The sequence below is a fragment of the Acanthopagrus latus genome, chromosome 4 (assembly GCF_904848185.1).
Source record: "Acanthopagrus latus isolate v.2019 chromosome 4, fAcaLat1.1, whole genome shotgun sequence".
Taxonomy (NCBI): domain Eukaryota; kingdom Metazoa; phylum Chordata; class Actinopteri; order Spariformes; family Sparidae; genus Acanthopagrus; species Acanthopagrus latus.
Window position 1 is genome coordinate 21,280,712 of NC_051042.1, and position 13,226 is coordinate 21,293,937.

The 13,226-nt window shown below is 40.4% G+C and overlaps 1 protein-coding gene across 10 annotated transcripts in view; it reads right to left on the reverse strand.

Moving 5' to 3' along the window:
• mical2a (microtubule associated monooxygenase, calponin and LIM domain containing 2a) overlaps nt 1-13,226 on the reverse strand; it is a 38,919-nt gene that overhangs the window by 10,358 nt on the left and 15,335 nt on the right. For 6 of the 10 annotated variants that reach the window (XM_037094916.1, XM_037094917.1, XM_037094915.1 and 3 more), the window contains 16 exons: nt 13,006-13,213; nt 12,517-12,633; nt 11,317-11,418; nt 9,088-9,243; nt 8,867-8,967; nt 8,242-8,499; nt 7,226-7,341; nt 6,913-7,039; nt 6,736-6,826; nt 5,840-5,987; nt 4,218-4,417; nt 3,011-3,114; nt 2,823-2,903; nt 2,592-2,726; nt 2,104-2,214; nt 71-334 (listed from right to left, as the gene is read on the reverse strand). In XM_037094916.1, coding sequence (XP_036950811.1) covers nt 71-334; nt 2,104-2,214; nt 2,592-2,726; nt 2,823-2,903; nt 3,011-3,114; nt 4,218-4,417; nt 5,840-5,987; nt 6,736-6,826; nt 6,913-7,039; nt 7,226-7,341; nt 8,242-8,499; nt 8,867-8,967; nt 9,088-9,243; nt 11,317-11,418; nt 12,517-12,633; nt 13,006-13,213 — 2,319 coding nt within the window. Of the gene's footprint in view, nt 1-70; nt 2,292-2,591; nt 2,727-2,822; nt 2,904-3,010; nt 3,115-4,217; nt 4,418-5,839; nt 5,988-6,735; nt 6,827-6,912; nt 7,040-7,225; nt 7,342-8,241; nt 8,500-8,866; nt 8,968-9,087; nt 9,244-11,316; nt 11,419-12,516; nt 12,634-13,005; nt 13,214-13,226 lie in introns of those variants that run through there. The other 4 variants (XM_037094918.1, XM_037094919.1, XR_005074574.1 and 1 more) reach the window with 3 other exon arrangements.

Below are 13,226 nucleotides of genomic sequence, written 5' to 3' on the forward strand. Positions count from 1 at the left end.
CAGAGTTTAAAAAAGAGGAAAGAATACAGAAGACAGAAGTTAAAGATATGAAGGGGGAGACAGTGATCACCTCAGAGACGTGTTCGTCCACCTCCCTGAGGCGCTGGAGGACTCTTGACATGAACTGGATGGCTGAGAGGCAGGACGGAGGAGCAGGAGGAGGGGGGTCTGCACTCTCAGGCTGAGGCTTCGTCTCAGCGTGTGTTTGATCAACATGTCTGAGTTTCACTACAGAAAATGGATGCAGGGACTGAGGCTGCAGTTTGGGTTTGGGCAGGGTCTTTGGAGGTGGGCAGACTAAGTGTTCTGCTGCTTCTCTGAGACTGACTTCAAACTGAAAGGGATGATATACACACGTGAGCTGTGGTACTCATTTTCATTCACTTAGAGGCTGTAGATTGTTTATAGAACAATACTGGTGGCTTTATATGTTTCAGCCCATTAAATTCACAAATACTTTACAAGGCTGCCAAACATTTTCAAAGCATAGTTTTTGGAGGCGTCAGTCATGCCAGCACAGCATGAAAATCAACTAGCATAGGTAAGTTATTCCATCAATATTCCATCTGTGTTATGTTTTGCCAAAGTTATGTAATAATCACATGTTAATCCAGTTATGAGAAGGATTGTATTTAAAACTCTGACATCTGAAACCTGTGAGTCAACAGCCAACAGCTACATGTAAATGAAAGAGACTGTGAAATTCCCATCATTCTTTTCTTGACACTTTTTGGCTGCTTTTTGTTGCCTTGTGGGTTTGATTTTCAAATAGCTTAGCTCATGAATACAATGCTTTGATTTAAGCAACTGCCCCATTGTTGTTTTCTGTTTTTCTGTCCTGTTCATTACAATTAGTGGGGCAAAAATTATATTTGGTCACCAATCAGTCACGACATTAAAACCACCTGCTTAATATTGTGTGGGTTCCTCTTTTAAAGACAAGACCACTCTGACCTGTCGAGGCATGGTCATAAGACCTCTAGCGGTAACGTATGGTGTTTGGCACCGGGACGTTTGAAGTGGAATCCATGGGGTTCTGTATATTGGGGTCGGGGCCTCCACGGATGGGACTTGTTCCAGCACATCCCACAAATAGTGAATCAGATTGGGATCTGGGGGATTTGGAGGCCAGGAGAACACCTTGAGCTCTTTGTCATATACCTCGAGCCATTCTTGAGCAGTTTTTTAGGTGTGTCAGGCTGCATTGTCCTGCTGAGCGGGGGGCTGGTGCATGTCAAGTGGCATCAACATGAATGCCAGGACCCGAGAATTCTCAGCAGATTGTAAGGAGATGATCAATGTTACTGACATTACCAACCAGTTGTATGGATGTGGCTGATTGGTAATATACTGTATAAGTTTCTAATCACCAGACGGACACTCTCAACAAAAACAAGGAAAACAGACTTTGAGAATTTGAGTTAGGATACAGTCAAACTTGCATTTAAGACTCAAAATTTCTACAAAGTTTGAGACACGACAGGAAGCATCACAAGTGTTTGAATACACAAGCATCAAATTCTTTTCATATTAAATTTGTCAGAATTTCACGAGTGCTTTTCAGTTCAACTTTTTTGGAAGTTTCAACATGAAAATATGAACTGCTGACCAAATATTATACAATTTAAGTACTTATGTAAATTTCTATTTCTGTTTGTGATTTATCTTGTCAGTTTCCAATCCAGTTTTGTAGTTGCTTGTTCTGGCTTCTAGTTCTACATATAATTGCAATAACACATCCACTCAGTTTGTATTGTGAAGTTAGGATCTATGCAAGTGAGGACTTGAGAATGTAAAACCACCAGTATGGTCAAGTACCAAAACTGACATTCCTATATAAAGTAAATTATGACTTGAGCTTTACAAAAGGGCAACGTATGTGTTTGAGGTGGGCTGTATGTACATAATAGTATGTGTTTTCAAATGTCTGTGAGTGTATGTTTTCATGTATATATCTATAGATGTCGTGGAACAGTAAAACAGAGTTAGCACAGAGATAAGCTTCTATTCTGTGTGAAGCTTTACAGACCGTCACTGGTGTTAAAGACTGCCCTTAGCTTAATGCTTTTGAGCCTTATCTGCTGTTTGGCAGCTCCAGACTACCTGTATCTCAGGAGGAGGTTTAGGTGGGAGTGGGACCGCAGGCCTGAGTTTAATGTGCAGAATCTCACTCAGGTCAAGAGTTTGCAGCGGGGAGGACCTCTCACTGTCAGACTAAGAGTTTGCAGAAAGGTTATAGAGAATGTTAATAAAAAGGCAAAGAAATAGAAAAAGGCTGAAAAGAGTAAATGCTGGAAATAACGGACAAGAGGAGACTCGTATTAGCAAAGGGAAAGTTTTGTAAAAACCGCAGACTGCTGTCAGAGCTCCAGCTCACAACATGGGACATTTAATACATTTTTATGATCCATGAGAAAGAAAGCAAATAACCATTTCTAACTATACATGCAGGAAGAAGTATCTTATCTGTAGATAAATAGACATATAAGTACATACGGTATATTATTACATATTTGATTAATTCCTGAAAACTAAAAACAAAATAAAATATAATCTGTGGGATTATGCTGAACATATTTCAGTGTTTTTACCTGTGTTCTCCGGAGGGTGTAGTTGGGTTTGTTTTCAAATTTTGCCAGCAATTGACTAGCCATTGACCGCACTTTGTTTTCTTTGGGCTCTTGGTCCTCTCGCACTGGAGAACCATTACTTGATAGATTGGTGGCCTAACAAGAGATAAGACCAGACCAGGTATCACTATATCAACAACTTTTTTGAAAATATTGACTTTAAAATTTCAAGTACGTAGTTTAGCAACAAACCTCCTCCAAATAACTGCAGAATTTCCGCCTCCTTTTGTATATGGGATCTGTACCATCTGACTTCTTTTCATCCTGAAAATGCTGAGAAACAACATAATATCCATCAGTCAAAACAAGAGTAACACTTATGTACTGTACTTAAACTGATTACAAGATCTGCATCAGATCCAAACATTTCAGTGAGTTACCTTTGGTACCCTTTTCCTGGGCAGTGCATGATTGAGCACATTATTGTTACTCCTGACCTCTATAGATGGATAATCTTCATTGTTTTCATCCACTCCTCTAGAACCTGCAGTAAGAAACACGACTGCATTACACTTTTTTTTTTTGTTTCCACAGTGCACAGCCATAAATATCAGATGACATTAATGAATAATGACCATATAGATTGGGAAAGTTCTAAGAGTGATATGGAAAAAAGAGGGTCACTTTATCTGTGTAGAAAAATGTTCCACTTAAAAAGTAAAGGCTTTCTGAATCCCTCAGCTGCATGTCAGGGGATAGTAGGGATAAGCTGAGGTTAAATAAAACAACATAGCAGAGGTAAGCATTAAGTAGACCCTTCCATAGAGGCTGGCAGCTGTCTTCACGATGTCAAGAATCTGGATTCGCAATCGATTGCAATCCTCGGCCCTAAAACACTTTTCTTCTCATGATACTTTATCCTTACCATTAGCGATGCACACCACGTACAATTTTTAACAGGAAACCAAATGAAATTCAATACATTTTTTTTTCATGGAATTTCCGCTTTTTGTTGCTGCTTCAACATATTTTAGTTATACAACGAAAAAAGTAGAAGATGATGAGGACCAGAAACAAAGAAGAGGATGAAAATGTTGTATGTTAACAACAGACATCAGTGTCTATAAACAATGAAACAGGTCCAAGTACTTGACTACTCAAGTACTGTAGAGAAGAAGAAAGTTGAAAAATAAGTGTTTTATAGATCTTTATTACAACAATAATCATTGTTATGGAGTGTTTGGTTTCGTGCAGTTAAAAAAGAAAAGACGAAAAAAAAAAAGAAATGTTCTGGTATCCCTGCCCACTGTAATCAGGACAGACACCTCCATAAAGAGGCGGTCCTTGTCTGCTTGTGAAATCACAGAGAGCAGGATCTTCCTGTTTGCTACTATGTCTGGCGTACACAGCTCAACGTTCATGTGGTGACGTAGAGAAGGGGGAGAAATGATAATGAAAATAATCATTAGCTGCAGCCCTATGTTGTATCTCCTAAAATCAAGGCTATAGATAGAAAGTGCAGAGGGCACCTAAGCGTAGAACAGTAGAATTGAATAGAGCAGAATGCAGTAGCAAAGAGTAAAATAGAGAGGAGTAGAAATGAATAGAGTGCAGTGGAGTACAGGATAGTAGAGTATAGTAGACTACCTGAGGGCGGTAGAGGTGTGCCACGGAAGAGCTCATAGAATTTGGACAGGTAGGTGATCATCCAGGTCTTATCCAGCTCCTGATCGTCACTCAGCTCCTTCACAGATGTGAAGGATCGAATCCCAAATTCACGCTCACTGATGTCGAAAGCCAGCTGGAGGTTTCCAGCATGGTCCTCCTCATTTAATGAGTCAAAATCTCTGATGGAAAAAGACAGTAATGGTGGCTCAAGTAAGAGGAAGGTAATAAAAATAGATGCAGGTCACAGCAAAAGCAGCTGGGGGAAACATACAGTTACTGTGTCAGCATGTACAGTTTGAGTTACAGTCTGCTTTTTTCTGGTTTTTACTTTTCCCCTGGACACTCTGAAAAGTGTATATGATAAAACTCTTTTAATATATTTTCACTTCTTATTGCAACTATTTAGGATTCCCTGAATTATGGTACAGGAATGTAACAGTAAGGTTTGTAATTGAGATTCCTGAAAGGATTATTTCATGACTTTAATGCCTACACGGAGGTGTCATGTGACTGACAATGCTCGGAGTGTGAGATAATACACACACTGATATGAAAACAGTTAACGTAATCACAATGGAATGACTTACACAGACGCTAATCTTACTCTACCAATTTCCAACCCTGTAGAGGCGTTTGTTTCTCAAACACCAGGAGAAAATGGCAGCAAATTACTTCTAATGGGAGAAAAAAAGCCCGTCTCTGACGTCTTCACCTTCACTGACAGTGTACAGACACCTTCAGAAATAATGTAAAGAAGAGAGCGGTAACCTAGCAGCAGCACACACAAACTCTGGTGCTATTCTGTAAGTACAGAGGCCCACTCTGTCTTCCTTTCTTTCTCCTCCACAAACCTGCTCCCCGCTCTGCTGACAGGCATGCATATGGAGGAGGGAAGGGGAAAAATGCCAGTGGTTCCTGGAAACTTACAGGACCGCATGAAATTGTAGTGGCTTTGGCAAGGTATGAAGGCAGTAATTAAAGAGTGAGAGGATATAATTAGATTTGTAAATGTACTAATCTACAGTTGAACTGAAAAATCCCATGCTGTGTAAGGCTATCTATCCCTTAAAAAGCGGAAAACTAAGGTACAGTTTCTGTTCTTGAGGCAGATTTTGTCTCAAGTAGGAACCCTAGTCCTGCAAGTGTTGTTTTTCTCCACTGCGGAGACGGAAAGGGAGATTTATTTCATTTAATATCTACCCAATACTTCTCTTGATGTGTGAAATCAACATGGCTTAATTCCTCTTTTTGCACCCTTTACTGCCAGCTAGATTTACATGCAGCTAGGACAGCTATGTATGGAGTATTTCACACATCTATCAGCACCCTTAAAAAAGGTCAAGTGTTTTAGAAGGAAGGGGTAGAGAGCACAGCTCACATAGATTAAAGTGTCACTCATGCCTGGAATATTTAACACACCCACAAGAAACGTATTTCATCACAACTAGCTGTCACAAGGAGGGTGCTTGAGGGAGTTCGTTTTTACAATAAATACTGGTTTGCTCATGTGAACGTACGCATGCATGAGATACTGTAAAGAGATAAGACGTCAGAGTTTTGTCACAGGCTGGTACTGGTATTATCTGATGTGTGTTACGTACATCAGCTGGGGTTTGAATCTGTGGATGAGGGCACAGAGAGCGATGCCACTTTTCCAAGAAGTCGTCAGGTCTGTGATAACCACATTCCTGTAGCCCTCGGTCTGTTTCTGGCACCAGGTGAGGAGCCTCGCCGGTCTAATCTCTGACTCTGCAAAAGAAACATCGTATTTTTCAGTAAAACAATGCATTCCTCAAATAATTAGACCCTCAGGAAGTTCAGGCTGAAGAGATGTCACAGGTATGATACATGGTGTGATAATAAACAAGATCATGACTGACTCTCAAGGAGTGGTGCCGAGGTATGTACACATCTTTCTTGTCTTTGTCCTGACACGTACTTCCTCAGTGCCTTCGGTGAATGAGTCAGGTTACATATGAACATAAAGCTCAGTTCAGCATGGAGAGCTTCTATCTTTGCTGTCAGATCCCAGTATTTATATAATCTCTTTTAGAACTCTGTAGTGCTATAATCAAATAATCTCACGAGGAGGAATGTTTTCTTTTTCCCATCCATTTTATCAGTATACATTCATGCACACTCAAACCGAATACAGAGTACAAACAAGTTTTTAAACAGGAACACGAAGTTATGTTTAACTGGGAGAAAGAGATATGATTGTTTGACCATTCTTTTCACAATCTGGTGGCTTTACTGTCAAAGCTTCCTTCTCCCAGTGAACCCACATGCTAAAACAAACCTAAGATTGTGCCTTACTCCCTAACAATGGGAGATAAGGAGCCTTTCAAACTGACATAAGAAAGAAAAACTCCACTCTTTCGATCAGTGTGATTACTACTCTAAATCATCTGAAAGTGAGGCAGCAGCAGGCATGCTTTGAACTGCAGAATCACACGTAAATAAAACACAAGAATCTGCCAATTCCTGTTTGTCATACCACGTCTGCTGAGATTGACAGGCCGGCGTATGGTAGCAGCACGCTCCAGAGAGCAGGTATTCAGCTCTCCATTGATGTACAAGTGACGCACCTGCAACAGAAAGAATAGGCAAAATTATTATAATCTAGATACTAGGAATTTGGGTGTATTCATTAAAAATGGAGCCTACTACTCACCTGGTGTGGCCTAACACAAGAAGAGTTGAGGTTGGGGTATCTTGTCCCAGGGTCTATGGTGTACTGGTCAAAGTTTTTGGCAATGTTTTCAGGTGTTGTCTGTGGAAGTAGCCTGTAAATACTCTCCCTATAGAAACACACAAACATAGAGAAAGATACACATAGTTATTTATCTTTTAAATCACAAATATGCACACGGCGCATTCAGACTGTGAGTGTCAAAACACACAGTACTTAACCGTATTAAAAGACGTAAATGTGCAAACACACGGCAACACATTTCTTGGTGCGCATGAGTGTGTGGTGCGTGTACCTCTCTGCAAGCACTTCCTGAACCGTTCGACCCTGAGCCCAGCTCCTCACCATCCAGGCCGTGTCAAAGGCAGCAAGGAAGCCTCTGGCGCAACCCGTCCCCATGGGCCAGAAGGGCTACACAGAGAATACACAACAAATATACAAATGAATGAATATGTCAGCGAACACGAGGAGACAAAACAACATCAACACTTCCCTCCTTTAAAATAACAAAATCATCAGTGCGATATATTGAAAGCCAATTAACAGCACTAAGTATTCTTAGACATATGTTGTCATGATTTTGAAACAGCAAGAAAAAACATTAAAGGTGATAAAACATAACATTATATCGGGTACATACAATGACAGCAGTATATTACAAAAGATTCGGAGGATAAGGCATAAGCACAAGACGGGGGTGGATATAGTGAAGAAATGTATGTTTGGGTGTGGTGCGTCAATGATTTGTGATGGGAGGAGATAACCGGTTTGTGAGTGTAGATTTTGTTTTACAAAAGGGAACCGTGTATGTACAGTAAAAATAAAATGACAACAGATAAATAAAATGGGAAAAGAGACAAAATGTGGATAGATAATAGCTTTCAGTGCTTTTTGAAAAATAACACAATTTGTCCAGTTGCTTTTGATCTTTTTCGAGGGACTTTGGTGTTTTGATTGTTGTCATGTTTTGCTTGGTAAATTCAAATAGTCTTTAACGTATAACAAATACAATTATTGCCTTGGTGTGTCCTCACTCATCTCAGTGCAAAAAAATGTAACTGCCTCAAGGATCATCATCGAGGATATGCCAGTATACAGAGAAAAGGAGGAGCAGCTCACAGCCCACGGGCAGGAACATCAACACTTCCGCTTTCACAGACTTTCACCCTGCAGCATCTGGCCGGAGCAAACTCAGCCTCCCTACCATGACTGCCACTTTGGGTTTTTCCCAGGCAGCCAGATCTCTCAACATCCTGCATTCACCTGAACTGAGCTTACTTAAATTACTTGATACACCTTTCACTTCCTTACCTCTAGCAGGCTGTCACCAACCAGTGACACGACCAGCTGGTGTCCAAATCTCTCCCGGATGAGAGCAGCATTCTCTGAGGCGTGCATGCTTGTGAAGTCGAACATCGCTACATCTGGCTGCCCACAGTGGTTCATGGCAAAATCCAGCGTGGGAAGTTGGTAGTTGGTGCCAAAGTCAGCAGCCTCTCGGGCGTAGCACAGAAGAGCTTCCTGGTTGACATTCTCACTGCTCAGCAGCATTTGGGTTTCTATGTAATCCTGTTGAACAGAAGCATGACATTTCACTCAGAACAGATTGATTTTTCTAATGATCTCTTCCTTTGGAGAGGTATTCTATCATTGTGAAAAGTCCTTATGAACAAAATGACAAAATGTGTAAAATAATACAAATTATGACCACAAAATATGAACATTTATTCAACTAGCCTAGTTCTAGATGTCTGAAAAGCTAACCTCATTTTCATCAGTTCTAGAGATGCAAACGGAATGATTTAATAAAACTAAATCACATTTCAGTCTTATTGAAATGCCTGGATCCCATAACAGCACATCATGCAGTTTTAGAAAGTAATACAGTTAAACTTAAACTAGATAATAAAAACATGGATCACAATGTTCTGCTCACATTAATGACGACTCCCTTGTCCAGCAGGCTCTGTTTCTTGGCAGTCATGACAAAGTAATGCGTGTTGTCCCTGTAATACACAATGTTCTCCAGGTCGATACCTGCAACAAATGATACGGTATTAGAGTGGTTCATAATGTTGTAGGAGGTCATTTGGAGCGACTGACTCAAACCAACTAATGTGTAATTCATTTTTTCGTTTGTCTGGGCTTCTCTCTTACCGGTCTCCTCTTTGAGGTCAAGAAAGAACTTCTGGTTGAAGATGAAGGCCACACCGCTGATCTCTTCCACTTTGGCCTCTGCAGTGGTGTTCCTGTTGATGAAATTGGCCGTGATGGCGATTGCCAGTTTTCCCCTGAACTCCTTCCTTTTGAAACCTGAGAGAGAAAACCAGTGAGAGAGAGAAAGAAAACAGAGGTGATGTTAATCTTCCCGTATATACCAGTCGTATTGGCTTGTCTGTCAAAGCCAGAGGAAATCTAGCGTTGAACCATAATTACGAGGCAGTTATTTTCGGATAAGAGGCAGCTTACCAAGGTGAGCCTTTTTATAGCCAAGTGAACAAAAGCAATGGATTGTAAGAGGCACCAGGAACTGAATACTGTAATCAAATTTAGACTCTTTTGCTTAATTAACATTCAGAGCTGAGTCTTTCATTTTAACAATTTAATTCATGTACTCATAGTTTTAAAAGATCACTCCATTCACATGTTCAAGGAATCTGATTCAAGGGATGAACTGAACCCTACAACAGATATTTTGACAACTTTCCGTATCAGATATTTTGAATCAGAAAAGAGGAGCACACTCAAAGGTTCAACATTCTATTGGTAGATGTTCAATAAAGAGGTTCAAGCTTAACTGAATTAAGTTTTGCACAAGCTGAAGTCCCTTTATGCTACTTGGTAAAAACTTCTTTATGGTGGAGTACAGAGAACTATTTGAGAAATCTCACAGCATGAGAAAAGAAGCAGCCCTCTACTTGTTGGTATGGCAGCGAACATTTCTGTATCGATTAATAGACAGCAGCAGGGTGAGGACATCTTGGTGTTGTCTTTTGATACCTTGTCTTTTTTACCTTTTCAAACCAGCAAAATCTCACTAAAATGTCCCTTTAAAGATGTAGGTGCAGGGAGGAAAGGACAATGAACGTGAGACAGTACTATCTGGGGTCAGAGGGAAAGTGTCTGAAACTGTGTCACCACTCGTGACAAGGCGGACCTTTTCCCCTCTGCAGATCGTATTGTTTTTAACTCTGTCTAACTGTAGCTAGGCCACAAAAGCAGGTCAAGAGCAGGCTGACTGCAGGGGAAAATAATTTCCCCCAGCCTTTTTCATTATTGAAGAATGAGCTAAACATCTCGATCTGCTCCCAAAATGCCCTTTTTAGGAATAAGCATCTGATGTGAAATTGGTTGTTAGATGACAGCATTTTTAGTCGAGAGACCAAAACAGTGAGGCAGAGAGATGGAGAGAATCCAGCATACATGCATCAGCTGCTGCACTGATCCCCAGCTCTGCTCTATTTCTGTTACAGGGTTTGATGTACATCCTTTCCCGCTGGGAGAGATCAATGGCTTCATGCAAGTCTAAGTTTCATTTATAGCTTCACAACAGAAATACTGCAGTCATTCAAAGTGAGAGTCCAGAAACAGTCCTATTGGATGCCTTGAACCGTTCAGTAAACAGAAGGTGTGCTGGGTTTTATCAGAGTCTGTAAACACTAAAACATGACTTCTTGTTCCAAATGATGCTTCAGAGTAAAAGAACTTTGGAGACAGAAAGTGTTGCCAAACATTTTACCTATCTGTGAGACATACTCAAGTAATATGTTCAACCGGAAAATAAAAGCTGCTACACACTGTAGTTTTTTTTCTGAAGCTTTGACATAGGCATCAAAAAACAGAATTGACCAGTGTGTCAACAGCCTACTTAATCAGAAATATATGCATGGGGTTATGCTGAAAACATCAGACAGTAACACTATTATAACAGCTATTTCCTACAGCATCCATAATGTAAATAGCCTCATATGAAACATTCAAGCAGCAAAAGTTTATAAAACTTCATATTTCCTTTGAAACTCCTAAACCCGCTATGTCATGGTGCACTCAGTCCACTCATACGAATCCTACGAATTCTCTCGAAATAAATGATCTTGTTATCTCGGAAAAAATGTTTGATCCATGAATGTTTAGAGTAGCAAGTAACAGCATCAGAAAATATGAATCTAATATTAACCCCTTGTTTTAAGAACATCTCAATTTGTGAGGGACAGTAGGCTCAAATCCAGCATTAGCGTGGGAACCTATACATTCAGGTCCTAGACTGTTCCTTTCCTGATCAGACACTATTAACTATGTTTTGTACTTGGTGGCTAAGTTAAGTACATCCTTGAGGCATCTGTACTGTCTCTATACTGAGACATCTATTGTTTGCCATCTTCTCACCTTCCAGAGTATTCCTGCGTCCGTCAGCCCCCACCACAACGTCAAACTCAAAGTTAGCCACAGGGTGATCAGCAGGTCGGATTGCAGCCCTCCACCCAATCCCTGAGTATGACACAGACAGAGTGAAAGAGGTGAAAAACACACATAATTCAAAGCCTTGGAATAATCCTTTATTGCTGTTTTGTTGCTATGATGCAAGTAAAAGAAGAATAATGGGTCCTTTCATGTCATGTTTCAGGATACACGGATTGCTCCAAGCATGTTCATTTAATACAAAGATGCTCAATATCTGCAGAGTGCACTGGATCTGCCCTGAAAACTTGACTAACAGACGAAACACTGTTTCAGCTTTAATATTAGCTATTGTAGGTATACAGTGTGGGTGCTCCAGGAGCGTGAGACCAGTGCAGCAACAGCTTGGTGGTTTGTTGTGTAACATCATGTGGAAAATACATTCCATGATGTCAAGGGCACAGCTAAGTTTATCACAGCAGAACACGGAGGATAAGTTTGTGTCCAAATTTAGGTGAGGCTCTCGTTGTTATCAGCATATTGACATTACAGCTGAGGAGACAACACCTGACAACAAGCTCACGCAAGTTCACTCTGAGAGTTTATAGTCTAATGTGGGATGAGAGGGTCAAGTAATCATCTACAGTGTAGTTCAGTGCAAATACCATAAAACATTTGATGAGAGAGATAAGATTAAGATATTACCTCTATCTTTTGTTTTAACAAATTAAACAATGTCAGTCCAGTGGTATTAATGTGATTTTGGTGCCATACACAGCAGGCATACATTCAATCTCTGACAGCAAAGTCATGCAGTATATTTGACCTCCATTAAACTCCTTGCAATTTGATGAAAAACTAGATCGGTGCCAATGTTTGTTTCCTGTTTATTGGTGGCTGTCAAGGAAATCAAATACTGCAGGATGAGAAGTCCCATACTAGCGAGAGCGCCCAACTACAGAGAGATCCTCATAGCAGCTACACAGAGTCTGTCTAACAAGATGCAGCCTGATATATCCATCATGCTTTACACATTATTAAACTTCTAAACCTAATCCCAGGTTCCAGTCGAATTGATCCAGGCTGCTTAATACTCCTCATTTTCCTAAAGCTTGCAGGCTATAAAACAACTGTCAAGTGAACGTAAACGCGCTGTTAATCTATTGTTTGGACGTATTGGATGGATACCTTCATTTTCCTGATCCTCCGGTGGCTCCAGCAGCTTGACAAATTCCACATTGATGTGAAACTCCACTGCAACAATCAGGGCCACTTTCAGTAGGATCAGCTGCAGCTGCTGAATGCCTGTTAGACACACAGATGTTAGTGAAAGTGCACAGAAGTAAAACACTGCCAGACTTTGTTTGTGTTATGTTGTCTTGACACTGTTGAGAGCAAGGCCTGAACTCTATTACTCTCTCCTATTTTTACTTTTCCTCCTGTTGTCAGATTTGTCAGATTTCAAAGAATAAATGTTAAAATCAAGCTGAAAATAATTAAGAGTAATCAAATAAAATGTAATAATATAATACATAATCATTTTGTCATTATGTCCCAAATAAGTTTTATACTTAAGTCATTTTGTAGAAAATGTCTAGCTTTTCTTACTACATTTATTTCCTTCACTTTGAAATGGTTTTGGATGGAATCAATCAATCAGTTTTTTCAGATACTCACTGATGTGATCAATGGCCCCGGCACAAAACTTTCCGTAAAACTTTTTGGCCCCAAGGCCCCGCAGGTCATGAATGGTGAAGGGCCAGAGGTGCAGCACATTGTTCCTCGAGAAGGAGTCTCTCTTCTCGATCACCACCACTTTGGCACCCATCAAAGCGAGTTCAATGGCCGTCCGCAGGCCGCAGGGGCCTCCTCCGATGATGAGGCACTACATAAAAGAG